General features: G+C 41.2%; 1 protein-coding gene across 5 annotated transcripts in view; it reads left to right on the top strand.

Moving 5' to 3' along the window:
- Positions 1 to 25,571, top strand: part of EPB41L4B (erythrocyte membrane protein band 4.1 like 4B) — a gene marked incomplete at its 5' end in the record, with an annotated part of 174,932 nt that overhangs the window by 107,961 nt on the left and 41,400 nt on the right. For 4 of the 5 annotated variants that reach the window (XM_080577989.1, XM_080577990.1, XM_080577991.1 and 1 more), the window contains 4 exons: positions 333 to 448; positions 7,815 to 7,940; positions 11,423 to 11,497; positions 18,901 to 18,968. In XM_080577989.1, coding sequence (XP_080434115.1) covers positions 333 to 448; positions 7,815 to 7,940; positions 11,423 to 11,497; positions 18,901 to 18,968 — 385 coding nt within the window. The remainder of the gene's footprint in view (positions 1 to 332; positions 449 to 7,814; positions 7,941 to 11,422; positions 11,498 to 18,900; positions 18,969 to 25,571) is intronic. The other variant, XM_080577993.1, reaches the window with a different exon arrangement.

The following is a 25,571-nucleotide window of genomic DNA, read 5'->3' as shown; positions in this document are numbered from 1 at the left end:
TGTCAACTGAGTTTTAGAATATAAGGGAGTGGGGGAAAGAAACATCTAGCCCTAAGCTGGCAAAAGCCCTGCTGAAGCACAGGGATGGGAGAGAATGGGCAAGGGGAGGAATCGTTTGCTAAATAGAACAAGGAAAAATGACCCAACAGGCATAATTAAGAAACATTTTGGATGTTCTTACAGGGAAGATGGTTTGCTGATCACTGTCTCTTCAAATGTGATTGAGTGATTTGCTCTGCTGTTCTTCTGTAGCCTCCCTTCAGACTGTTTTACCTTCTTTTCTTTCTTTCCTTCTTTCTTTCCTTCTTTCTTTCTTTTGGGCATCTTTTTAGAATTGAGCTCAGGACTTCCCCTTCTTTATGATGAAACTTCTCATCTGAAGAAAATAGAAACGGAGAGCATGAAGGTAGTTGGACCATGGCCAGCCCTGCATGTCAGCATGAACAAGGTATAGAATATACATATATATTTTTACATATATATGTCAGGGAGCCCCCTTATCACTCCATATTCAGAAGCTGCTGCTTTTCACCTTCAATTCAAGTCAACATTAATCTGTAACTGTCTTGCTTTTTAATCACCTCTCACCATCTCCTCATGTGACTGAGGTTTGGTTTTTAGATTTAGAACTTCCTTCTTTGCCTTTTAAAATTTCAGAAGCTGTTGCTACAATGTTTGATGTAGTTTTAATTTGGTTGTGAACCGTTAGTCATCTAGGCAGCCCAGAGCTGTAAAAATATAACAACACTTAAAGTGATTAAAAAAAAAAAGTTTCTTCTCTACACAAAGAGTTTGTATTAACTCCCCTGGAACCTGATGTTAGTGGGTGTTTCATAAGTGGACTATTGCTGGGGTGGCAAAACACCCATGTCCTGCTGCTTCTACCAGAGACCAGAGGACACCAGATCAGTGGCTCCTTGTATCCATGTGAGGCAAAATCCACTGTGCCCGTTCTGTGGGGTACCTTCAGCTGAGTCTGGATAGAGCCAGACTATGCAAAGGAGGCTTGTCCCTCAAAATTTATGAAAACTGCTGTTCTGAGCCATCTGAAAGTTGTATGTGCTCTTGAAATGTACCAAGATTCACCACTGGAAAGCACCAGCTAGCAACTAAGCCCTCATGTTACAGGCAGTGGGTTGTTGTGACCAACAAATAATTCTGAATTCTTTTGGCTCCTCACTTGTGGTTTCTTCTTCAAGCACCACTTTCTGACCTCAATCCTAGTGAAATGTGTACACAGAGCTTATAAAGCTAAAACAAACAAACCACGGGTCTCTGAGCAGAGTGTTGAGCAGCCTCAGCAGCTGGCTTCTGCAGTGAAAGAGGGATTTGCTGTAAATGTTGGGTTACCTGAGCTGAAATGCCATTGAGCATCACCCAGCACAATGGCAGCAGGGCAAGTTAGACAGGATTGAACAGCAGTCCTTGAACTGTGGCACGTTTTTTCAGCTGAGAGTGTGGCCTTCATAAAGCTGCTTTGGTTGTGGTAGTTAACTAGCTACTGAGTCCAGCAGCAAACAAGTTTTAATGAGTGCTCACTGTGTCTAGTGTCTGGCAAAAAATGAAGCTGTAACAGATCTCCTGCACCACGCCGATGATTTCTGTTCTGCTAAGTCCTGTTTATTCCCCACTTTTGTGTCCTCTGAGATATTATGCTTAAACAAAACCAGTGCACTGGTTTTGGTGCACCAGTGCACAAGAAGCACTTACAAAGCTGCTTCATTTGCTCTATTTCTGAAAATAAAGCAATGGTTTCCACATCTATTGTGGAGTCTCAACCTTCATTCCCTCTCTTCCTATTGCTAATTATTATTTTTTCAAGCAAAGTGCTTTGGGGCTGGAATTTGTCAGGCCTAATAATCCACCCAGAGGAGAATTAACAAGAAATTGGGTAAATTAGATTCAGCAGTTAATTAATTTGATTGTCCGCTACAGCAAACTCCATCTCATGGGAATGATGAATGGATGTGTCCAATCTCTTTTCCAGAGCTGTTTGGTACAGTGGACGTGTCTGTCCACCTACTAAATGATAAAAGTCGATTTCAACATGCGTCTCATGCCCTTTGGTACTGGTGGACTTCTTAACCTCCAGAAGAGAGAGACTTAAGTGTTGCAGCTGTGAATGTATTTCCAATTTTCTTTTTTTTGCAGGCCTTTTCTTGGAATATATGTTCTCCTGTCCTCTCTGCTCCACGTGTGTGTATGTGTGTATAGACATATATATATAATATAAAGCCAAATATGTATAGTTAGGATTTCTGAAATATTTGGACCTTAATCATTATTAGTCCAGATGTATTTATTACAGAAAAAAAAAAAAAAGAGAATTATGATACAGTTCAAATTGTTTCTACTCCTTTCACTGGTGTTACGCTCACCCATCCTCTGAGCCTCTGAGTCCCAAAGTCAGAGGCTTCATGCTGTTAGGGGGGAGAAGGGGTGCTGCGGTAAGTACTTCAGCAGGAGGGATGAGATATTCATGTTGATGAGATGTTCCGTGCTGATGGTTTCTTCCTCGTTCTAGGATCTGCTTGGGGCCTTTGTTGTGTTTTTGCTAACGCACTTTCACACCTTGCTCTTTCTTCACTGATCTGCAGCTTCACACTGCATCCAAATTTACTGTATATGGTAGCTTTTACACGTGTTAGCTACTTTGTCTCTGTTCTCTTCATTACCCCTAAACCCAGTTTTGTCCAGCTCCAGGTCTGCATTTCTTTAACTGGCCATTGGTGGGTTGTTTATAACCAGGGGGTCTCCTGTGCCAGCCTGCGCCCCTTCTGTTACCCTCCCATGCCTGCGCTCCTCCTCACCACGTCCTGTGCCTCCACCTCGCCAGGCCTCTGTTGCCATACCAGGCCTGTATTGCTTTATACTCCATCATTACAGTAGCCATAAATATCTCTTTCTACAATGAATGACTGCTTGTCTTACTGTTGTCTGTATGAAATGATTGTCGCTACAGCTAGGTGTAGTAAAACAAAGCTGCAGGCGGGTCAAGAAAGGTCCGGACAGAGGAAGCCTGACAAGCCTCAATACTGAGGCCTTGCACACCGTTCAAAACTTGTGGCCCACTGACTCTTCTCTTTACGACATGGGTCAGAGAGGATGTACTCTGTGAAAGATGGCTACTGTAGCCCAGGAAGACTGTCATAAAGCCTGGCAGTGACAGAGGCAAAGTCTAATAACACTGAGCAACAGCATTTTATAAAATACATGTGATACCAGGAGTCAAAGGATATAAGCAAGACAAGATTTTTTGGGAGTTGTATCTTTCATTAGACCAAATGACAGTTGACCTGGAGAAGGTCCAGTGTATCTGACAGCTTAAAGATGATTTTTGTTGGTTTGTTTCTTTTTCCAAATATATGGTTCTAATAAAAAAATGCAGCTTCTGCTTGCAGACTTTATCTCAAATAAAAATAACACATAATCATACAGGTCTTACCACAATGATGTTTGTTCATAATTGTTAGTTATCACATGGAAATTTTTATATAAATCACCTAGTGAGAAGGAGGTGATTTTCATGATTAGATTTTCGTGCATGTTAAAAGGTGTAGGTGATTCATTGATTCTTCACAAGTCTCCAACCAGTGGGTTTAATACACATTAAATCCACTGTTTGGCTAAGAAGTGAGCATTGATAAATTGGCAGAGACAAAAGATCATGATTCTTGCTCTTGGTAAAAATTTTGATGTGGAGCAAAGCATGAACCTTTCAGAACAGAGGGAATGGAAATGTTCAGTACAAGAATGGTATTGCTGTGTTTCATGCAACTATTTTAGTATTCTGTATGCACACTTAATATTCAGTTAGCATTGCAAACCAAAGCTAGTGTCATCATTATCTAACACTGTACAAATCTGCCTTCATTTCTAGTATCAGTGAATGTAATTGAATTTAAAGTAAATATTTGGGAAGAGTAAAGCAAATTTAAGACCTCAATTATAAAAAAAGAAAAAAAGGCATCTAGTCTTCTATGTACATATGTATATACGAGCTTATTCATCCTACTTCTGTCAAACCCATTTAAATGCAATTCTCCAGTGTTTTCCCTCTCTGGAAAAAGTAAAGTTCTGCTTTAGTGGTGAAAGTGATATGACACATTGCTATTTTATAGCACCAGCGGAACTGGAGTTGGAAAATTGGAGTGTTGTCAGGTATCTTAACTTGATATGGACTTTTTTTTTCTATATTCTAAACCTTTTAGGATGACTTTAGATTGCAATTTTAAGCAAGAAGATTATTTATTTCAAATGTAAGTTTGACTCTCAGATAGTCACTTGAAACCAGCATCTCAGATTTTTCAGAAATATGTAATAAAAAAAATGATAAAATTGGAAGTTTCATTAACATTATGCTGTGTTTAGTCTTCTAATGACTTCCTCACTGAGTGATCTTACTTTATAAATGAAAATAAAACTTTAATACCTGCCAACCTGGTACAACATCTGAATACCCAGCTGCTGTCTATATGCTTCACTCATCATTGCAGGCAATAAGAATTCTGGAAACATGAGATTTCTTTATTCCATGGCAAAATAAAGTACATTACAGCTCTCATTCTTGCAGCAGTAGTGTATAGAGACTCCATAATGTAGTCAGGTTTTAGATCTTTGATATTCTTATGAACTAGCAAAATGAACTGTAGAAGGTACTGTGTGGTTTTGTGTAATTATTAATTTTTTTGTTCCTTCTCGATGACAATTACACTTCAGGAGTTGAGTTAGGAGAGGAACAGGGTTATATGTATAGATTAGCAACATTAAGGAACAATAGGAACTTCTATAGGTGCTTAGAAATGCTGAAGTAATGAGATACTACTTTATTCTGTGATTGGAGTTCACCTTAAGTATGGATCTTTGGTGTCATTGCAAATGTATGTTTAATAGTCCGAGCTAATCAGCTGCGTGAGAGCTGAATTCAGTGATAATTCAGGTGTGCTGCACTGTGGCAGAAACTCTGTTACACAAAGAAGCGTTTGCCTTTTCAGGTAAGTTCAGAAGCTAGAGGAGATCTGGGTCAGGTCGAGCAGTCCCAAGCCCCATGTGGCATTTGCATGAAGTCACATTTCCTTGAGGGGCAAGGAGAGGCGGGGGCCTTGGGCTGCTGGCTCAGCATCCGGGGAGCAGGACAAGGCCAAGCAGCTGACTGCAGCAGTGTCTGCTCTTCACGTGTGATCAGTCACCAGAGCTGCGGCTGCTCCTGGCAGGGTGCAAGCAAAGCAAGTTTTGCTTGCTTGAAGGTTGAAACCCTTGTAGGCTGACCCAAACAAGGGCTGATGCAGAACCGAGTGCCCAGAAGTGGTTTCTTAAAAGTCTGTAACCTCCTGTGGTGGCAGCGTCTTTCCATTTTCCAGCAAGGTTTTCCATTCCTTTCCATTTTCCACCAAGCATTTGAACCTCTCCGGTTATGAGAATCTCAGTGTGAGACTCATGCATCAGACCCCACGTGGTGACAGACTCAACTACGTGAAATAGTCTGATGTGATCTTGAGAACAGCAGGAGGTTTGGACCTTTGGGGGATTCCCAGCTTCAGGGCAGCCCTGAGGGCTTTTGTCTTTCTCTTGGTCAGTGTGGGGAAATCGGGCAGGAGAAGAACATAAGGACTGAAAAATATTCATATGGACAGGTGGACAGAACTTGCGAACTTTTAAAGTTATGAAACAAGTTAGTGTCCTAAACAAGCATCTGTTGTCTTGATTTAGCTAGTGAAATACAGTTGCTTAATCTTGCTTGGCTGAAATGCTGTTTAATTAGTATCCAATGTTAAAACAAAGGTGGGATTTTGCATTGCCTTTGGAAATGTCATTGCTTAGTGCATTATTCTTTCTGCTGTTAGAAATCAAAGCTATTAAAAGCTGACAATAATGACAGCTCTTTTAAAGAGTAGAGGAATGCACTGTGGCTAAAAGGCTGTTCCTTGAGGAAAGGTTGTGCTTTCTTTACAGTTCATTTTTTTTCCTTTTGGTTATCTCCACTTCCTAGCTTCATCAGTAGCCCCCAAAAAAACACCTGACGAATACGTCTTTTTTTTTTTCTTTTTCAGATGCTTGCCAGAACTGTAGTTGTATTCAAGACTAAATAGATGGCTACAGTTCCATAAGTTGCTCCAGCCAGAAGCTGTCACTTTTCATTTTAAGTATTTTCTTTTTCCCTTAGGAAGACTGTGGAGAGAATGAAATGTCCAAAAATATCTTCCATTAAAAATAGTAAATGTGGCTTGGCAAATAAACATATAAGAATTATTACAGAAAAAAAGAATAAAGAGGAAAAAAAATCTCAGGATGGTCAATTGTTTAGCAGAAAGTTGTTCAAAATCATACCTGGCAGCTATGACATTTTGGATGCAGGAGCCTGCTGGACCAACTTTGCGAACATGGAAGAAATATCTTGCAGTCTCAACAGAGTTCTGCAGAGATGTCTCTTCCCCTTGTAGCGTTTGCAGAATAGTCTCAGGCAATATAATTCCAGTTGTGATTTTCTCAACTTGCAGAAAGTGTCCCCCTTTTTGTCTGTGATTGTTCCCAGACCTGAGAGAAGGGTCAGAAAGATTTTAGTTACCCTCAGCCAGTGGATAGCCATAGGGGAGTGCAGAAGGAAGGATGAAGAAGACAGGTTTTGAAGTTTAAGGGCTAATCATATGGCAAATTAATAGGTAAAAATGTGCCAGTTCTGTCTTGAACTACTTTGCTAGAGGTTAACCTCAAGGGTACTCTGAACCTGGTTTACTGATGCCTTGTACCTGTTCCAGCTGGACAGGTTAGCAGGAAGCACAGTGAGATCTGAATGACAGCTTTATATGTCTATTCTGTCCAGGCGTATACAACCACTCACTCTTTGCGGAGATGCAAGAGGAAGATGAATGCATAACCTAAGCCGTCATTCGGTTGTAAGTCAGGTCTCATTTCCAGAAGGAAGAAGAAAGTTAGCAATGACTGTTATGCCATTGTTCAATTCTTCTCTAAAAATACATGGGAAACAACAGTTTGATAGGTTAAAAGTTTGCATTTACAAGCCTGGTCTCATCCATGCCCTGTTTGTTAATGCATTAGTATTACATTGTCCTTTTCTTTTCTCTTTTTTTTTTTTTCTTTTCTGCATGGAAAGTTTATTCATGCTGGCATTTCTGCTGGATATTGTTTGTTCAAGGCACAAAACCTTTAGGTCATGTTTGAACAGGTCACTAAGCTAGCTGTCCCGAGGCTTTAGATTTCTGATCCAGATCACTGAGTAGGCAAGGGGTTGACATCAAGCGGAAGCAGCAGCAGCAGCAGCAATGTTTAAACTTCCTGGGTTTTTCTGGTTTTGATAAAGGAGATTTTGCATGGCTTGCAATTAAGCGGAGATCAAATCCCTCTGGTTAAATTTGCAAAGCCCCTCTACATTCTTAGAGGGGTGTAAGAAAGCGATGTTCACCATAATTTAGTGCTGTGAAACTTTCCCACTTCTACCTGCCTGGGATGTTTTGAAGACAGTGCTTTGCTTCCTCGGCATGATCACAGGTTTGGCAACCACTCCAGAGCCTGGCTGAGCTTTTTCCGTATTTCTTAGCACTGTGCACCAGTTTCTTGCTTCTGTTGCTCAGACCTCTCTGATGGCTTTTTTTTTTTTTGTGTCTTGATAAAAATATCAAGTCATTAAATGTTTTGAGAATTTTTATTGTGCAATGTATTTATCAGGGTATTAACATCTAACTTTTATCCGGTATTGGTGAATCAAGTTATTACACGTAGAAGTCTGACCTTTGGCCATCTTGTTAACATATCCATCTAATATATTTCACTGTGCTTGTCTTTTACATAAAATACAGGGTGAAGAGAAAAAGGTACCTGAAAAGACTCTTCATGCCCCTGTGTCACCTTCCGCTGTACCTGATCATATGAAGTGCAACATCCTTAAAGCTCAAGTAGAAGCTGCTTTTAGAGTAGGCACCCAGGTAATCTGTGTTTGATGTTTCCACTTCCTAATTTTGGCATAGTTTACAGCAGTTTTCCAAAACACTGTTCCAGAAGAAACACCTTATTTTATCAGGGTGACCACATTGACCTAGCTTTCTCTAGCTGCTCTACACTTCGTTGAGGTATGTCACCATGATCCATATGATGGAAATAGGAAATTTGTCCTAACTGTTGTGATTAATACAGCTGAGAGAGACTGTGAAAATAGGAGAGAAAGCCCCAGGAAATCTCCACGATTTGATTCTGTCACTCTAGCTGTTGCTTACTTTGCAGCTGAGAAGCAGTAACCTCTGGAGTTTTCTGAGGCTGCACACCACTCATGGAAACTATGGTTAAGAATGTTATAAAGATAATATCTATGCATCCAAATGAGGCTTTTTTTTTTAGGGTATTAACTTCAGATGCCTAATGTGAAATGTTAGCAAGTCTATTGCTTTCTTACTTGTCTGTGTGCCTTTTACTAAATTTTCACTGCTATTTTCACTGCTTGGTCAGTGTTTAGATACATCAGATTTTAAAAACACCACAACGAGTTTTGCAATATTGTCGTGCAACTGAAAACTCCTGCTAGATAGCAAGACTGTAACAATATGATTTCCCAGTCAGAGTTACATCTAAGTGAAACCTAAAATCCATGATTCTTTGCAAGTGTAATTAGCAGACAGAAGATAATGCTATTTGTGCCAAAAGTAAAGCCAAACAAAATGCTTTAGGAACAAAAGTAGAGACAGAAAGATTGATATGGCTTATCCCAAGTTCCTGTGGTATCCTTGTGCATACTATTCTCTTTGAATACAGATTATGTTGGTGTTGCCATTGCTTTGTTTCCTTTCACAATAACATAGCAGGTCAACTTGCCCTGCGAAGGATTTTGTTAACAATCATATTTGTGCATTTGTTATTCCCTTCCCTGGCAGATTTTTCATCTAAGAACTAGATTACATCTGGTCTAGATAGACCTAAGGAAGTATCAAAATTTGGTTGTTCTGACTGCCCTAGATTTCAAGAACAGAAACCATAAATCTGGTAGCATGTAGGGGAAGGAGGTTGGGTTTTTTTCCTTTTCTTCTTTTTTTATTTTTTTTTTGTTTTCTTAAAGCAGTTCTATCACCTCTTTCTGAGTTCTGTGCTATATCAGCTGTGTTTTATGCAGCCTGTTTCTTGTCTGATTGCCCTTGGATTTGCCCTCTGTTTTTCCTGTAGGTCCTTTATCTATAGGATGTCATGGTATATTTCTCACGTTTGTATTTTCCACAGAATATGCTTAATGATCACGTTAGACTAGATAGTTAAAGACTGGAAGCAGTGCATGCCGCTGCATTCAGAGTACAGCATTACCGAGGCAAGAAGGAAATGTGCTAAGCATATGCATCTCTCATTTCACCTGCCCTGCCTTAATTTTTACCCTGAGGTTTTCCAAGAGAACATCCTGGGTTGCTTTTTCTTCATGCCGTAACTGTGTTCTTCAGCTGCTGCTATGTTGTAAATAAGTTTCGGAGCAAGCTGAGCATCCCTTTTTTCATTCTCACATGTGTTGTTTTGCGCAAGGCTTTAGCAGTCAGGTTGGATTAAGTACATGTCTGTATGCTTGCCCCTTTGAGAAAAACCTTCTGATTTCAGGAGGAAGGAGGGGAAGGATGACTGCTACAAGATGGCACATATTGTGTAAATATAATGGCATGCAGTTCAGCTTGAAATCCCTCTAGCTTTCAGTGCTAAAGAAGCATGGTTTAAAGTGGTAGCCAGTAAGTTAGGATGTCACCTTGGTCTTGGAAATCCTCATTCAGCTCCCTGCTTAGCCACAAAATTGCCTGTGCTCCTGAGATGAGTTCACACTCCTCCTGTCACATGTGAGTGCGATTACCCTTCCCAGCTGCATTGCAAAAATAAGTAGGCAGAGATGAGGCAGTGGTGAGCTGTTACAGTAAGAAGCTGTAGCTAGACAAGTGCTGGGAAGGATAGACAAAAGGATAGACTGTGAAGGAGGGAGAAGAAACCTACCATCTATCACGTAGAAAGCAGGAGGATAGAGGGGGCTACATGGAGGTCCCGGTAAACCACCTCACCAGCATGCCATAAAATCACCCAGTTGTCTCCTCTGTTCCCCCCTCCATGAAAATCTAACTGGATACCAGTAGCTAAACCATTTCCCAGTGGCAATTCAGTCATCTTCAGGGAAAAGAGAGCGGGGATGGCATTACACTGCCCAGAGACACTTAGAGCATCCTTTTGAAGGAGCAGATAAGAAATAGTTTCTCCATAGCAGAGAGTCATTGAACTCCATGTATTCCTTCAGAGCTGTGATCATGCCCCTCTTTGACCATATCTGATACCTCTTGCTGCCCAGTACTTCTGGAGGACTGACCCTGCTGCCCTCTGCCCAGCACTGTCTTTTGACTCCAGTAAATCCTTGAGAAGTCCTGCCTTCTGGCCTTATTCTTAAAAGCATGCCCCTTCAATTTCTCATCCTTGTCTTCTGTATTGTCATATTTCAACATACAGGGCAGCCAGGGCAAGAAGTATATCTAGGTTCTACAAAGGACAGTCTGTATTTCAGTTGCTGTAATGCACGACAGGCCAATTTTCCTCATGTAGAGCATAGATCTTTATTTCATGGTACCACAAGAAGCTGAGGATTTGCTCCCCTCTACCTTGTAAAAGGAAGAAGAAAGAACCAGACTCTGTCTTATGCACACAATGTTTGAGATAAAATGTTTTCTTAATGGCTGGATAGAATATCTACTAATATATTTTTTGAAAATCCCCAAAAGTCTGTGGTCTAACCCATCCTTTATGAAGTTTCATGAAGGCATCTTCATTATATATTTAGGTGTAAAAGTGTGAAAAAAAATATTGGTGCACTGTGGGATCAGACCCAGAATTACCAAACTGTTGCTTGAAATATTTGTATCAGCTCCCTCTTCTAAGCAGTGGGAATATTTTCAATACCATATGCTACTAACATCAGGATGTGACAAGATTATAAAGGCATCTCCTGCATGTAGTAGAAGAAAATGTTCCTTGTTAATACTGAGAATGGAGTAAATGTTTGTGAGTGGAAAATAAAAACAGAGGCAGGAAATTTTATGTAGTTTTCTTTCTTTTTGGCAACTAGGCACCAACACAAGAGAGAGCCTTAGAAATGAATGATTCCAATACTCATGATCTCAAATATAAAATCAGGGAAAATTATGCAATACATTTGAAAATACATACTGCAAGATGGTCTTTGCACTGCCTCATTTCAGAATTATGGTGAAGAGCTGTTTATCACATTCCTAGGGGGCAATGTACCATCTCCCATGGCAATAGTGCTGACTTAGAGACTGAAAATTTGTAAGCTTATGGTGCCAATCACTGAGCCCTGCATGTGGTTTAGAGTTATGGAGCAGCAGGAAACTAACAGGAGTGAGTTTGTTTATTTGGTGAAGATGGAAATATTTATGTGCCGTTCTGCTAGCTGGAGAATCAAACTACAGCGTGCATGGGGATGCTTGGAACCGAATCCAGGAGCACACTGCTGCAGACACCACAGGTGAGAAACTTGAGGAACCCGCACGTGACTGTGGGAATCTGCCGTTCGCACGGGGCATGCCATGCTGTAGGTATCTGTAGGTCTGGAGCAAACCAGCAGCATTTCGCAACACACCCTTCAAATTGTGCCATGGGGGTCTGCCACCTTCCAGCTGACAGACTGCATATCACAGTTCCCACATAATTAAGCTCCAGGGGAGCACTAAACACTGCAAAGTGCCTGACATTTTTACTTTTTTTTTTCATACTTTTTTTTTTCTTCATTTATTCCAGACTTCATTTGAGAGCGAGTGGTATAAAGCAGCGATGAGGAGCTGCCAGAATACAAAAGACCAGCTCTCCCTGGCATTTAAAACCCCTTTGCAGCTTGCATGAGTCAGTGCTGATATGCTGTGGTTGATCAGATGACTTGTTAGTATCACAAAGAGTCCCTTTTGCCAAACAGTTCATGGTCCAACTGATGGGCAAAAGACACCAGCAGGTTTTAGTTGCTATTTATACCCACTTGGGCTGTGGGCAAATCCTAATTATTCTTGGAATTAAACAGTCTCTTGAACAAATGTACAACTATCTCAGCAGGGCTTTTTCTTTTGGTGGGAAATGTGTGTTGTGTTTTAGTGGTTCGTCTTCTGCAAGTGGTGTTTGTATTCTCCACCTGTTACCCAGGCTTTCCAAAATCCTTGTGTTGGTGTAAGTAAGGTTATCATCGTGAAGGACTTGAGCTCCTGTTTCACACAGATTTCTGCTGCAGCTGATTTTTGCATGGCTTGCATCCTTCTCTTCAGACAAGGAAGGCCAAGCTCATTTTTAAGACACATTTTTGCAGTGCAGTTGTGGAAGACAAAAACAGAGGTGACATTACCCCTTTCCCTACTGAGCTGTTCGTCACTGAGCACTGTGGGTTGCTTGCTAAGAGAAAACTGGTGGGAAAAGGTAGTTTGGATATGTGGAGTTATTTACAAAGGGTGTCCTACTCCCCTCCCCACAACAAGAGGTTCCTTGCTTACTGCTCAGAGCAGTACTGACCGCAGGAGCTGGGCTCTAGGCTTCCCTCCCAGCTCTTGCTCAGGTTATTTGCTCTGCCTTTTCTCTGGGATTTTCTCCTCTCGTTCTCACACACAGCACTACCGGTCAATGCCCTACCTCTCCGCTCCTGCTTTATCAGCCCCAAGGGAAACTCTTGGCCAAGGTGGGCTATCCTTGGGTTCAGCCAGGTTTGGGTTCTTCAGCAATTGATTCCCCTGCCTTGATTCACAGTCAAGAAAGGGACATTTACACTGAACAAAGGGATGGTCACTCCACTGGCCCCTTTCACACACTACCTTTCTTCATAAGCTTATACACATGTAAATTTTTCGGTCAGCATCGATAGCCATCTCCCTTTTTCCTCCCTGTCCTAGAAGCAGGTACAGACTGATGATAACGTAGTTTTGCCTTAGGTTTTGCAAATACGTGAAGAAGTGCAGGTTGCTTGTGCTGTCTCAGGTTGCCTCATACAGAAAATGTCTCAGGATGTGTGTGGGTACAGGTGTTATCCTGCAGCCTGTACGCTCCACGTAGATGCAAGCCTTGGCTACAAATGTAAATGAGACTGGGACCTATGCATTATTTATGGCAGAAAGGGTGCTTAAGTGAGGTGACTCACAGTGCTAGTCTTCCTTGGCTACATTTTTGATGATTCTTTTCTGTTTTCTTTGTGCTTTGCCCTTTAAGGAAAGATTTAAGTGTAAGGCCTTGTCAACGTGAAAGTCTGGGTGTGTTTGCCCTGTGCTCCTAGAAAAAATTCACTGTCTTTATATAAGCTGAGTCTTTGGAGCTTTATTCACGTAAGGGGATCTGGATTCAAACCCTAAGCAGGTCATGAATGAAAATAGAGTAGGTAAGGGGCAGACACTTGAGGATTTATAATCTTAGGCGATCTTTCTTATAATAGGACTTAAACAAATTCTTCTGGATTCCCAGAGGAGTTCTCAGCTTTCACTAGATGTTGACTTAAGTACATCGAAACCATCAGCTTTTCCAACGTTTTAACCTCTTTCCATCATGAATTAGATCTTGTTTGCTTCCCTCCCCTTCCTCCCTCCCTCCGCTCATCCTTATTCACAGCACAAAGCAGCCCCACAATTTGTCAGTCTTCGTGTGGAGATCAGGACCGGAATTATGTACTCGCAGCAGGTCACAGCTGAGGTGTTCACGCTGTGGGGGAAGCTTGTGCAGCTCCTGATGTACGCGGTGCTTTGCCGAAGCCCTTGCTGTTAGTCACCCACGTGGATGAGCAATAAACGCTCCGGCAGATTTCAGGCTAAGTAAAGAGAAGCAATCGCGCTGGGACTCTCGGCTCGAACAACAGCCAGTGCAAATCACGTTGCTTATAATTGTTCATAACAATGGAATTTAAAAATGGCTCGGCTTCACATTCCCTGCCTTCAGTCACTGAAGGGAAACAGGTTTGTTCAGCTTTAAAAGCGAGGCTACAGAAAAGAAAAGATGTCAGAGGTTTAAAAATGCAAGTTTTTGAATGCTTGTGGGCCAGGATGATCAATATACGCTACACGGAAGCTCACTGTAAGTGTGTCAGCCATGATACCTCAAAGACAGGGAAGGAGCTGAGGAAAGGATGCCTCAGCTTTGTTGAGGAGGGCAGGGAGGATTTAAATAAACAGGATGTCGGAAAGAGGGAAAACTTTAATTTATTCCCCAGGATGCTGGAGGCAAATGCGGCAGCGGTGTCACAAGACTGTGACAACACGTTGATATGTGGTTTACGTCTTCTCGCTGGCACGTCTGTAAGTGCCAGTACGTGATCAGACGAGTGCTGTTAATTGTGGTGATGTGCTGGAGCCCTGCCATAGCCTGGGAGATGTGTGGTGCTAGGTGCTGTTCAGGGGGAAAAAAAACAGCGGTCCATTCCCAAGAGACCTAAACATTATGTTTTTCTGCCTGAAATGATTCGTTTGACATATTAAATCACCAAGGTAGGTTTACCTTGGCAGGATGTTTTCCCCAGTGATGTGTTGCTTAGCCCGTATTATCTAATGAGATCAGCCAACAATCAGCGTGGTTGACAAATGACAAAAATGTTGATAAAGAGCTGAAAAACCTGTTAGGCATCAGACCTGCTTAGCACCATCACACAACTAGAAAGGGCCAACAAGGTGAAATGTTTCCAGACCGCTGCACTGAGACCATTGCTTCTTTACCTCTGAAGATCTCCAAATGTGAAAGCTGTGTCATTCCTCCCTCTTTTCTGTAGCTGAGAACTTTGTGTAATTGCTAAGAGACCTCATCTTTTTCATAAGAGCCTTTCAGCCTCTTTCTTTCTTGGACAAGAACCTGACCCTCACCCTTGGCTGCAGTGATCTGTTTCTTCATTAGGTCTTTTTTGTTGATTCAGTTTAATCCTGTTGTGGATTAGATGAGAGCTGCAGCGATTCCCCTTGTGGTGGAGGAGGGACACACACTGCGCTAGCTCCCCAGGACGCTTGGTTGAACTCTGAAGACTGGAACCCATGTTGTGCAGTGCCTTCTTGGAGGCTCATCAGCCCAAAGTCCCAGCCAGAATTGATTGTCTGTGCAGAAGCACCCGGAAGGCTGCAGCCAAAATTTGGTCTTTCCTACATTGTCCTACTCGGCATACACCCAGTGCAACCACACCCTATTTCGAGGTCCTGTTGCCCATCTTCCTGGGGCTAGCTCTTCCCTCCCAAAAAAATAGAGGGAGCTGCTCTTCACTAGGCAAATCCAGCCACTGGGGCTTATGAATTCAGACATACAATTGTTCCTGTGGGACAAAAGCATTCCCACTCCTGCTGGAAAGCTCAGCAGCGTCCAAAGTGGTGTCCCTGGAGTGTCCCTTCCCCTCTCTAAGGCTCCAAGGGATCCAACTGCTGGGACAGCATCAGAGCTGCTGAGTGCTCAGCAGTCAGTTGAAAAGGGCCAGCCTGGCAGCCTGTACGTAGATTGCTTAGACAGCTGTGAGCACAATTTGGTGTTACTCAAATGTTCTTATCCTCTTTTCATCTTTTGTTGAAACTAATGTTTCTTAGCAGTCACCTATGAAGAGAGCCCATACAAGGATGTTTCTGTCTGTGCATGTTTCTTGTCTCTAGATTGAGAAAGTAATGCTTTGTTTCTAGCACTACTGAGAAAGTTTATGGCATATTAAATTTGAACTTTTTTTTTTTCTCTGGGCTTAGTGCAGATAAGAGAGGAGAAAAGGAGAATGATATTTTGTGGATGGATTGCATGGCTCAACACTTAATTTCGTTTGCCTTGCAATCTGGTAGCCAGAAGAGCCAGCTTGTTTCTCTTTGGGTAATTATCAAATTAATCTGATTCCGTGTAAATGATATTTGCAGGTCTGCCATGCCCCACATGCCCTGAGACCTCTTCCTCTCAGAGCAGCAGCCTCTGGATGAGGGAGAATCTGCCTTAGCCAGGGAAGTCTGAGCAGCTCCATGGCACTGCCTCTGTCCTTTTATGCACCTCAGTGCTGGACTTTCTGTGGGTGATGGAGACCCACCAGCTATTCCCTGCTTGCCTTGGCTTAACTAGCTGGTTTCATGGGTGGAGGGCACACTGCTGTGGAAATCCAAATCCTGTCCCTAGCACATGAGCTCAAAGCATCTAGGCACGTTATTGTGAGAGTGTGCGTGTTGTGTGCAAGCGTAACTCTTGTTTTACGTTATGGATCACATCTTTTTAGTAAGGTGGAGGATGTCTTTGCATGGTCACTGAGTGTTATTTGCTGAATGAGGAGGACAGCCTCCAGTTTATAGTGAGATTACTTACTCACTGGTCTTGTAGTACTTATTTGTAGATACTCCAGTCTCTTCTGTTCTCTAAAACATAAGTAATAATGGAGAAAATTAATACAAAGGGAAGTTACTCGGGATGCTGGCCATGCCATTGAGGAGTATACCACTTCTTGAGAAGCAGGCTTAACCTTCTAATGCAGACAAGTCAAAAGAGAGCGATAATGTAGTCACAGAACTGAAAAGAAACCAAGGGCCAGTTATTAGGGAATAATACAATGAAGCCCTCTCAACTGGCTAATGAGATCTCATGGTGTTTAAGTAGGTGGAATTTTAATCATTCCGTTCTTGGTTGCAGCCTCTGCATTGCATCTTCCATCCCCACGTTCGCTTTTCTGTTGTTGTGTTCAAGTGCATCTTAAAATACAGCTCAATTAATTTGGTGAAAATTGGAATAAAGTAAAAATTAGGGTTTTAAAAGATAGCCAGTTTGATGCATAATAAGCAGCTAGCTTGTCAGGCTTAACAATAAAATGTTGCTAAGACATCGGTGTGAGAGAAGACACTGTGTATTAAGTTTCTGACAGCTGGATTCATGTTTACAGCTTTCAGAAACCCAACAGCTTTATAAAAAGCATTGTAATTTCTCCAGAACAAAGAAAAATTACTTAAGTGCTCATCTATGCCAACAAAGAGTGATTTTCAATGCTTTCTCTCAATTTCTTAAAAAAAAAAAAAAAAACATTTTCTTTCTTTTCAAGAGAGCACTAGATTGTGACTAAATATTAGTCTAGACAGAGCTACTAGGTGGCCAGTAGGAAACAAAAAAAAAAAAAAAAAGATTTTCCAGAACTGAGCTAAATTTCTTACAATTACAAATTTCTTAAAATTAAAAACTCACACTCCAGGTCCTGAAATTATTCATGACATGATGCTAATTCACTGAGCACTTCACTGAGTAAACATTTGGTGGCTGACTTACAATGGTGAAAATGGTGTAATTGTGGCCCCCCTTTATCTGACTCCTTAATGTTTAAATCGTTCTCCCAGGATTTCGGAGTCTTCTGGACGAGGGAGATTAAATACAAATATGTAAAAGTATTATGCTGGGGTAGAGCTTCCCCAGTACCTATTATGGGTCCTGTTCTCCTTTCTGGAGACAGACCTGCTGACGATATTGATGACAATTTCAGTATTAATATACAAGGTTCAAAAACTCTAACAAGGAGGGTTCAGAGGGGCTTAAGTCAAAATACTCCCCAGCCCATCACCTCAGGTACTTGTCCTGGCTGTAGGTGTCCCAGGAGTGAACTCACTCTCTGCCAGGCTCCCTGTGGCCCCAGTTTAATTGCCCATACAGTTAATTGTGTGTACCAGCTTGCACTGCCTGTTCCCACCATAGCTGAAGCTCTGGTAAATAACGACCTGTGAAGTGGCAATGGGGGTTTGTGCACCCCGGCACAAGGAGGAAATGAACCTCAGACTATCACAACTTGGGTGACTTCCCCAAGCACTGAGCATCCTCTTGGTATTTTGTAGTTCATCAGTAATGTAAAGAAGAAACTCAGGCCTTGATTTCCTTTCTTTTTCTTGTGAGTACCCTAAAATAGAATGTATCAATTTGTGTTGAATGGAAAGTCTTCTCAAATTTACAATTTTTTACATGCCTCTAAAGTCCTTTGATTTGATTTGAAGGAACCTGTCTCATCCTTTTTGAATAGGATGAAACTGACACATTTAATGCAATTTGATCTCAACCAATGTCCTCAAATTATTTTGGTTCAGATGTTGAAAGCTGGAGAATGACTCTGTTGTGGGCCTCTATCAGCTCCATCTATCCATTTAGCAGAATGGAAATGTCAGAGCCTGCCAAGTCCATTACTGATTTGGAGAGCTCTTGTGTCTTCAGCCAGTATTTTCTGTAGAGGGGTGCAGTGTTGCCCTGACACAGGCATTTACACGTGGATTGTGGAACCCTGCATCTCAGTTGAAGAGTGTAATCTAACAACACCTGCCTGAATTGGGTGTTTCCTTGGTAATCAAGTAATTTTCATGTAAGTCATTCTGCAATACTAGTATTTTCTACTCTATAGACAAATGGTATGGGAGAGATGGGACTCTGTAATTTAGCAGGGAGTAGTAGTGGGTGAGATTTTCTGTGAACTGCATGTGCAGTGTGATTATATGTAGGGGATCCCATTTTTTTCAATAAATTTTTCAAAGACTGAATGAAAAGCTGTGAGAGTTGGCATGATTTTGATTAGACTACATAAATATTTGTTTTACTCCAATTAAAAGAAAAACTCAAATATCAGCATGTTTGCCCAGGTTGCTTTTTCTTATTTCTACTCAGATGCCTTCTGGGGGAAACACAATAACAGTATTCCTTTGCTGCTCCTACTTTATCCTGGCCCAAACTCTTCCTGTCACCGTTGCTCTCTATATATTGTACATTGTAGCTTATCACAGCGAATCTCAGCAGTGGGAGATGATAAAAAATAATAATAATCCGTGCTTTTAAAATCTGGGCGGAGTGGGCATTTGGACATTGTAGTTTCATGGGGTATTTACAGGAATATTTTAAAATAAACATATGTATAATCCTAAGCATATGGATGTTGTACTAAACTTTGGCTCCTTCTTTTAACAGGCTGTGAAAGAAGAGACCTCTTTTGTAAATCCCAGTAAGACCTCCAGCCTGCAGGACCCTAATGTAAGGTCTGTTGCTACTTGTCCGTAGGGAAAACATCAAATAAATACATGATATAGTGAGCCATTTTCCAAACATTATCTCAGACACGTGTTAAAAGTCCATTTATTCATCCCCAAACTGTGGTGTAAAGTTCAGAAGTTCACCAAGCAATGACCTGAGGAGAAGGTGTCTGTCAGAAGGGGACTTATCTTACATGTAGCAGCTATAGTTGAAGAATTAATAAAAGCTCAACTCTAAAAATCAGAATGAGTGTATATGCTTAAACAACTGATAAGAGCAAGGTAAAAATAAAATTAAAAAAAATCAGGTCTAGTGGTAAACTTAGAAAAGCTTGGAAAATAAACCTATTTTCATAACTTTTGGATCAGGAAAGTGTTAGATTTCCAAAATGGAATATCCTTGTGTTTGTTTTTCTTCTTTACTTCTGCAAGTGTTCTACATAGGAAAAAGGCATTTGATATACAGCCTTTAGCAAAGTGTCTCATTTGTATCTCATACCAGGCAGGGGTGACTATTTTGGATTGTACTTGTATTCTGTTGGTAGCGGATATCAGTCTTCCTTTTTTTTGGATGGAAGGGGCTTATTAATTCTATTTAAATAATATTTAAATAGCACAGTATGGTGTCTTTCAGCAAGTGATTAGAATGGAGGTTACAGCATAGGTATTTGGAAATTACCTGCCTCTAAATGTATGGTAGTGCCATTGCTTTGGACATCTTTAGTGTCAGAAATATCAATCTGAAAGAAGGGCTTGGAAAGAAAAAAAAAAACAACACCAATGGATTTAAAGCATGGCAATATCTCTGTTAATCAGCTAATGATGCTAGTGCACTCTATATATGTTTATGTGTATATAGTATATATAACAGAGCAGTAGTCATCTCATTTTTTTAAGTTATAACTTTTTAGTTGTGACTCTTACAACTAAAAGAAGACATTTAAGCATCTTATAGAAAAGGCTGGATGAGAAGGGTAGTTAATTAAGTTTGACAAATTAAGTGATTTTGAACTCAAAAAGAAAGTTATAATTGTGAAAATGTGCCAAGCTTTTTTTTTTTTTTTTTTTTTTTTTCAATTGTGTACCCCTCCTAGAAGGTAATAAATCAGCAACTCTTCCAAAAACTTTTCATTCAAAAATTCCTTTATGAACAATTGGGACTAGCAGAGCTGCTTTCTTTGTGTAGGGAAAACAGCTACAGAGAGGGGAGTGGTGAGGATGGTTGGTGGTGCTGAGGCAGGAGGACATGAGAGAGGATGTTATTGCTTCATGTGGCAGTCCCTGGGTTGCCTGCAATCGATCTGTAGGTCGTGGTTCCCCACATCTCTCATCGCAGGACATCTTGCAGAGCTATAACTTCTAGCCTGGCATGCACTGAATTTCCCGTTTGTTAGTCCAAGGGGCTGAAAAGTCTACTTGATATTTAAAATCTCCAATTCTCCTCCTGTGCCCTTGCCATTTTTAGATCTGTACAAAACTTTCTATGGGACAGTGAGAAAATTCTTCATGTATGTTATATAGCGACCTCTTTCTTTGTTTAATAAAAATGTGTGTCATGCATTGTCTTTGCCATTACACCCTTTGTTGAATTACTGTCACTTCCAGAAGCAGTTTGGGAGGACCTGGTTTGCAAACCCCTGTGAGATTTGGAAGATGGCTAAAGGCTTGTTTTCCTTACTGACCTTTGCTGACCTTCTGTATAATGTGTAGAAAAACATTTCCATTTCATATTTGGCAATAGATTGATAGCTGCTGAGTTGTAAACCAGTTGTGTGCTGTATGAGGTGAAGTACTATTCAGCATGAGTAAGGTTGGCAACCTGGCTGCAAAGCTCATTTTACTCTTTCCTATTGCATGCAACCAAGCTTACGAACTCATAAAAAACACTCTGGAGGTCTCAGTATGCAGCAGTCTGGTGTAGTCGTGTCTAATATTTATTTTTATCTAGTTTATGTCAAGCATTGTTTCCTCTACAGTCAGTCGTGCCAAATGAAATTGTATTATTTTATTGCTTTGTGCCCGTGTTCTGGAGGTGCAAATATACAAGTAATCAATGCTCAGGAACAGGCCCATTTTAACAGCCTGCATTCAAATCTTGGATAATAATGCAAAGTAAATGTAGTGTCTAACTAATTCTCTTTCTCCTTCAAGTGGCTCCCCATTCTGCAGGGACATACGCATGGCTGCAGACAGCATGTTTGCTACAAACATCCTATATGTAACCTCTATTTTGAGGCCCTGGATAGACACAAATGTGCCTTTGCTCTGCTAGGAGTTGCATGTGAGTAGAGTCAAGGGTTAGTTAATACTGGTCAGACAAGTCACCTGGGAGTTTTTCTCTACTTCAGTCGAGAAATAGACAAATATGCTTTGTAAAGCAGCCCTGCCCATGGAATATAATTATTTTTATTCCTGCAAGTACCCATGCAGACATTTCGGTGGATGTCTGTGCCAGTAGACAACACCTGTGCGAGTGTTTGAGGAAACGTGTTGCCAGTCGAAAGCAGTAACTGCCGCGGCTATTTAACAATATTCTTCTCTTTTGGCAAGGGATTTATAGCAGGGCCAGTGACTTCCTCTATTTCATTTCTGATGACTGTACAATACACTAGCTAAATGCTCTGTTTTCTCCAGACCCAAGACCTTGCAAAATTTGTCCAGGCTAGCTAGTAAGCAAACATGCAGTTTTGATCATTAACTGAAGCTTGAATTCTTCATGCAAATAGGGAAATAGAAGGTGAGGAAGAAGGGCAGTCGTGCTTGTTTGATTAAAAAACTGTGCTCTCTTTGCTACCACCGTGTCTGCTCACCCATTGCCTGTCTGAAGATTACACTTCTAATGATTTAGCTGCTTAGATATGGCCTGCAATCCCCCTGAGCAATTATTTTAGCATCTGCCATGGCAAACTCAATTTGTCTAACAATTGCTATAGCTCTTTGTAGAATTAGTTCTGGTTCAGCTAGCAGTTACTCATATGTATGTGTGGTATAGCCATTTTTGCTACAAGCTGGGCTCTGGTCATTTTATTGGGCAAGGCCTCAGAAAGGTGTGAAATGTTGTGCTTATGCAAAGTCGTCATGCATCTGCTGGTTAATTCACCTGTGTTCTGCGTCTGTTGACAAACTGCAGATCCTTATATACCTAAGTCATTACATATGGGGAAAAAAAAACAACTGCTGATGCTGAAATTGTACTAGTTATTCTGCTTTCAGAGGACAAGGCTTATGAAATTTGCTCTGTTATTAGGTTCACAGGATGGAAGTGCAATGTTTGTCTCCTGACCTCCCTGTTAATACTTAACTTGTATACATCAGATTAAGCTGCAGGAGGATGATGGGCCACAGGGAGAGTACAGTCCCCTCTCCTCCTGGCTTCTGGAGAGCAGTGCAGCCCATCTGTATCACTCTCCTTCCTCTGGACAGGATGTTATGTTTTTTTTCGTTTGTTTTTTGTTTTTTTTTTTTCCTCCCAAACTGTTTCAGGTGCTGGTTCTCACCTTCGGTGAGGGAAAAGCTAGTGACCGAGTCAACCCAGCAAGTGCTGCAGTGTCCTAGCTGATGCTTTCCTTACTCTGCAGTTAAGGCTGATAGAGCGCACTATGAATTGAGACATAGTCATGCATCCCCCTTGCTGACTCTGCTCTTTTGCTGATAACCCCTAGCAAAGCAGCAGGTCTGGACAGTGGCAGTAAGGGAAATTATGCTGTTACTTCAGCTGGATCCGTCCGGGCTGCACATGACACAGATCTCAGCCAAACAAAGTCAAATGAGAGCAACAGTGGGAAGGGAATTTCAAAAGCGGGTTAAGGAGGAGAGCCCCAAGTTATCTTGGTAAGACACAGAAAGCCTGCCAAGAAGAGTTAGAGGTGTCCTTATTACAGGTCTGTTGCAACAGACATAAAAGCACATGTTTTCATCAACACCCAATTAAGACGTACAGAGGCAGAGCATGGGGCATAAGCAATTTGGGCAAGCAGAGCATGATGTTGGATTATGGAAGAAAAAATACCTTGGAAAATGGGTTATTTATGCATTTGTGAGTGTTTGTTTATTTTTTTATATTGCCTATATCAAATTAAGAAGAAATATATCTAGTTTGCAGTTAGCACTTCACATAGTGAGGAATGCTTTGTTAAGGCGTGTAGCAAAAACGTGCTTATGAGAATACTGCTCTAGTTTGGAATTAGCATTTTGCAGTGATTTTTATAGTACTTCTTTTGGGATGTCTTGTACTTAGAGTGTTAGGCACAATCTCATTTTACTCAGTCAAAGCTGGAGCAGATTTGATGAGAGATTGCAAAATAACACCCCCACCCCAAGTTCTTTGGCAACATCTACTCCATCTGTAGTTTTACTACAGGAAGTAGTAAAACTCCATCAGGATGGTTGAGAAGGAGCTATGGTAGCTCAGAGTCTCTGTAGGTGATGAATTTTGTGTGCTCTCAGTAGTTCAGCTTTTCAAAAAACTCGTTGAGAGAGCATCACTACTTTGGGAAGGGGCCCAATCTGCCACTCCCATGGCAAAGGGAAGCAGTGATCATGTCAGTCCCTTTTATGTACCAACAAGAAGAATTTGTCTTTCACGAGAGCTAGAAAAGCCTTTTGAACAGAACATACTCTTCTTTAGTGTTCAGAGGAGGATCTGTCTTGGTGTTGGTTGGGCCAGAAGAGATTTTGAGCAAGTAATGGAGGTATTGCCTCATCTCTTGGAAACTTCCTTGCGCCCAGACATCTAACTCGGTGTCCAGATGGAAGTCTCACGGGAGAGGCGCTCAGGGAGAATTCCCTGATTAGATATCTAATGTAATTCAGGTCAGAGATTACTGTGTGTTCTTATGCATATTCTCGGTAAAGGCTCTCATCACCTGCCTCCAATTGGGATTTTTTATTTAATTATTTTAGCCTTGAGAGATCTGGGTTCAGGCTGTCTGCCAGAACATTTGTTATAGTGAAGGAAGTATAAAATATTGTAGGAAATATGAAAATGAAAACTGTAGTCACCCAGTTGATTATCATCTCTGGGCACACTCTCCTCTTCATCAGAGGCCTGTCCCATCTTATGGGCATCAATGCAGAGGTTTCTTGCCTGCAGCACATCAAGTGAATGTGGATCACATAGTCACCTCTTCACCTCTTTATAAGCCTCACCCACTTCTTAGTAAAGGGATGGACTGCTAGCAAGATAACTTCCTGAACTTTCTCTCCAGAAGTATCCCACTTAATTGCCAGGCTGCTTCATCTGTTAAATGTGATAAGTATACGGCTAACCACAGAACCCCGTCAAGAGAATTCCTTTCATTATTCCTCTCCTTGCTCAATGCTTTGCCAGACAGAAGCACCATCTGTACAACTTCCCCAGTATCTATAAACGAACCTCTCCTGAAAACTCTTTTAGGTATCTATTTTCTTTCTGGCTATGACCACCTAGGTATGTCTATAGTGTGTGTATATATGTACATGTGCACACAGGTTCATATACACAGAGTTTGGCTACATTTAACGTAAAGGTCTAAATACTTCTTATTTTGTTCTCTTTTTCAAATATAGCTGAATATAATTCCTGGTATAACTCTGCTGCACTTGTTTCAGGAATTTCAGTGTGGGAAGAATTAGACTAAATTTGTCCAAATGTTAGGAATTGCTCATACTTTGACATATGACCAAATAGAGGTTATCATCCCGCACAGCCTGTTTGCCAAGCCAAACTTTCATCTTGAGACAGGTCAGACAGTGGAAATGTTAGCAAAAATGCTTAAAATTGAGCAAAGTTTGGTAAGCAACTGAAGTCAGATGTGTAAGATACGAATTATCTGGAGAGGTTTTGCGGATAATGTACTTTTTTCTTCGTGGTCACTTGGAGCTTAGGAAAGTTTAGGTATGTTACGTATCTGATCCTGGTGGTCTGGCTGAAGGTCTTCAAGCACTGGTATTTGTAAACAACACCTTCTTCATCATCTGCTAAATGGTAGTCTTCACTCTGTGAGCAGCTGTTTACTGTTACACACACGACTGTCCAGATAGTTAAAGATGTACTCTTTTGAGGTTAGCTTTTGAAAAATTGAATAACGATAATTTACATTGTTTCTGAGAAATTTTAGTTATCACAGAATTATGGAACTGGTGATTGGAGAGGATGTCTGGAGGTCATCTAATCTAGGCTCCTGCTCAAAGCAGGACAGTGACTGATAATAGATCAGATCAGCCATGGTTTTGTATTTCTGGATTTTGAAAACCTCCAAGGATAGAGATTGTACAGCCTCTCATGCAAAATCCTGATCATATGGGTAAATGCAAGTTCCTGTATTTCTGAGGTAGGTGCCTGGTTGTTGTCAGGAAAGAGCCCTCTTCAACTGAAGCCCTCAAATTGCCTGATGAATTACTGCAGTTCTTGTCACTGCTGTGACAAGCACTTGCTGCTGTGCTCCATGTGGTACATTTATGGACTGCAATGTTTATTTTCCCTCGTAACATGCTTCTGGATTGTTGCCAGCTCTGGCATGCTTTACATCCCACATGGTTCGGGATTTGTCTGCGGATTTCTTTCCGTTTAGACCAACTGCTGCATCACCCTTTGTTGATCCTTGTTATCCAAATTATCTCGTCTTTCAT

This window comes from Anser brachyrhynchus (assembly GCF_964034855.1).
Source record: "Anser brachyrhynchus genome assembly, chromosome: 2".
NCBI classification, from domain to species: Eukaryota; Metazoa; Chordata; class Aves; order Anseriformes; family Anatidae; genus Anser; species Anser brachyrhynchus.
The sequence above is the reverse complement of the archived record's forward strand: the minus strand, read 5'-3'. Positions and strand labels throughout refer to the sequence as shown.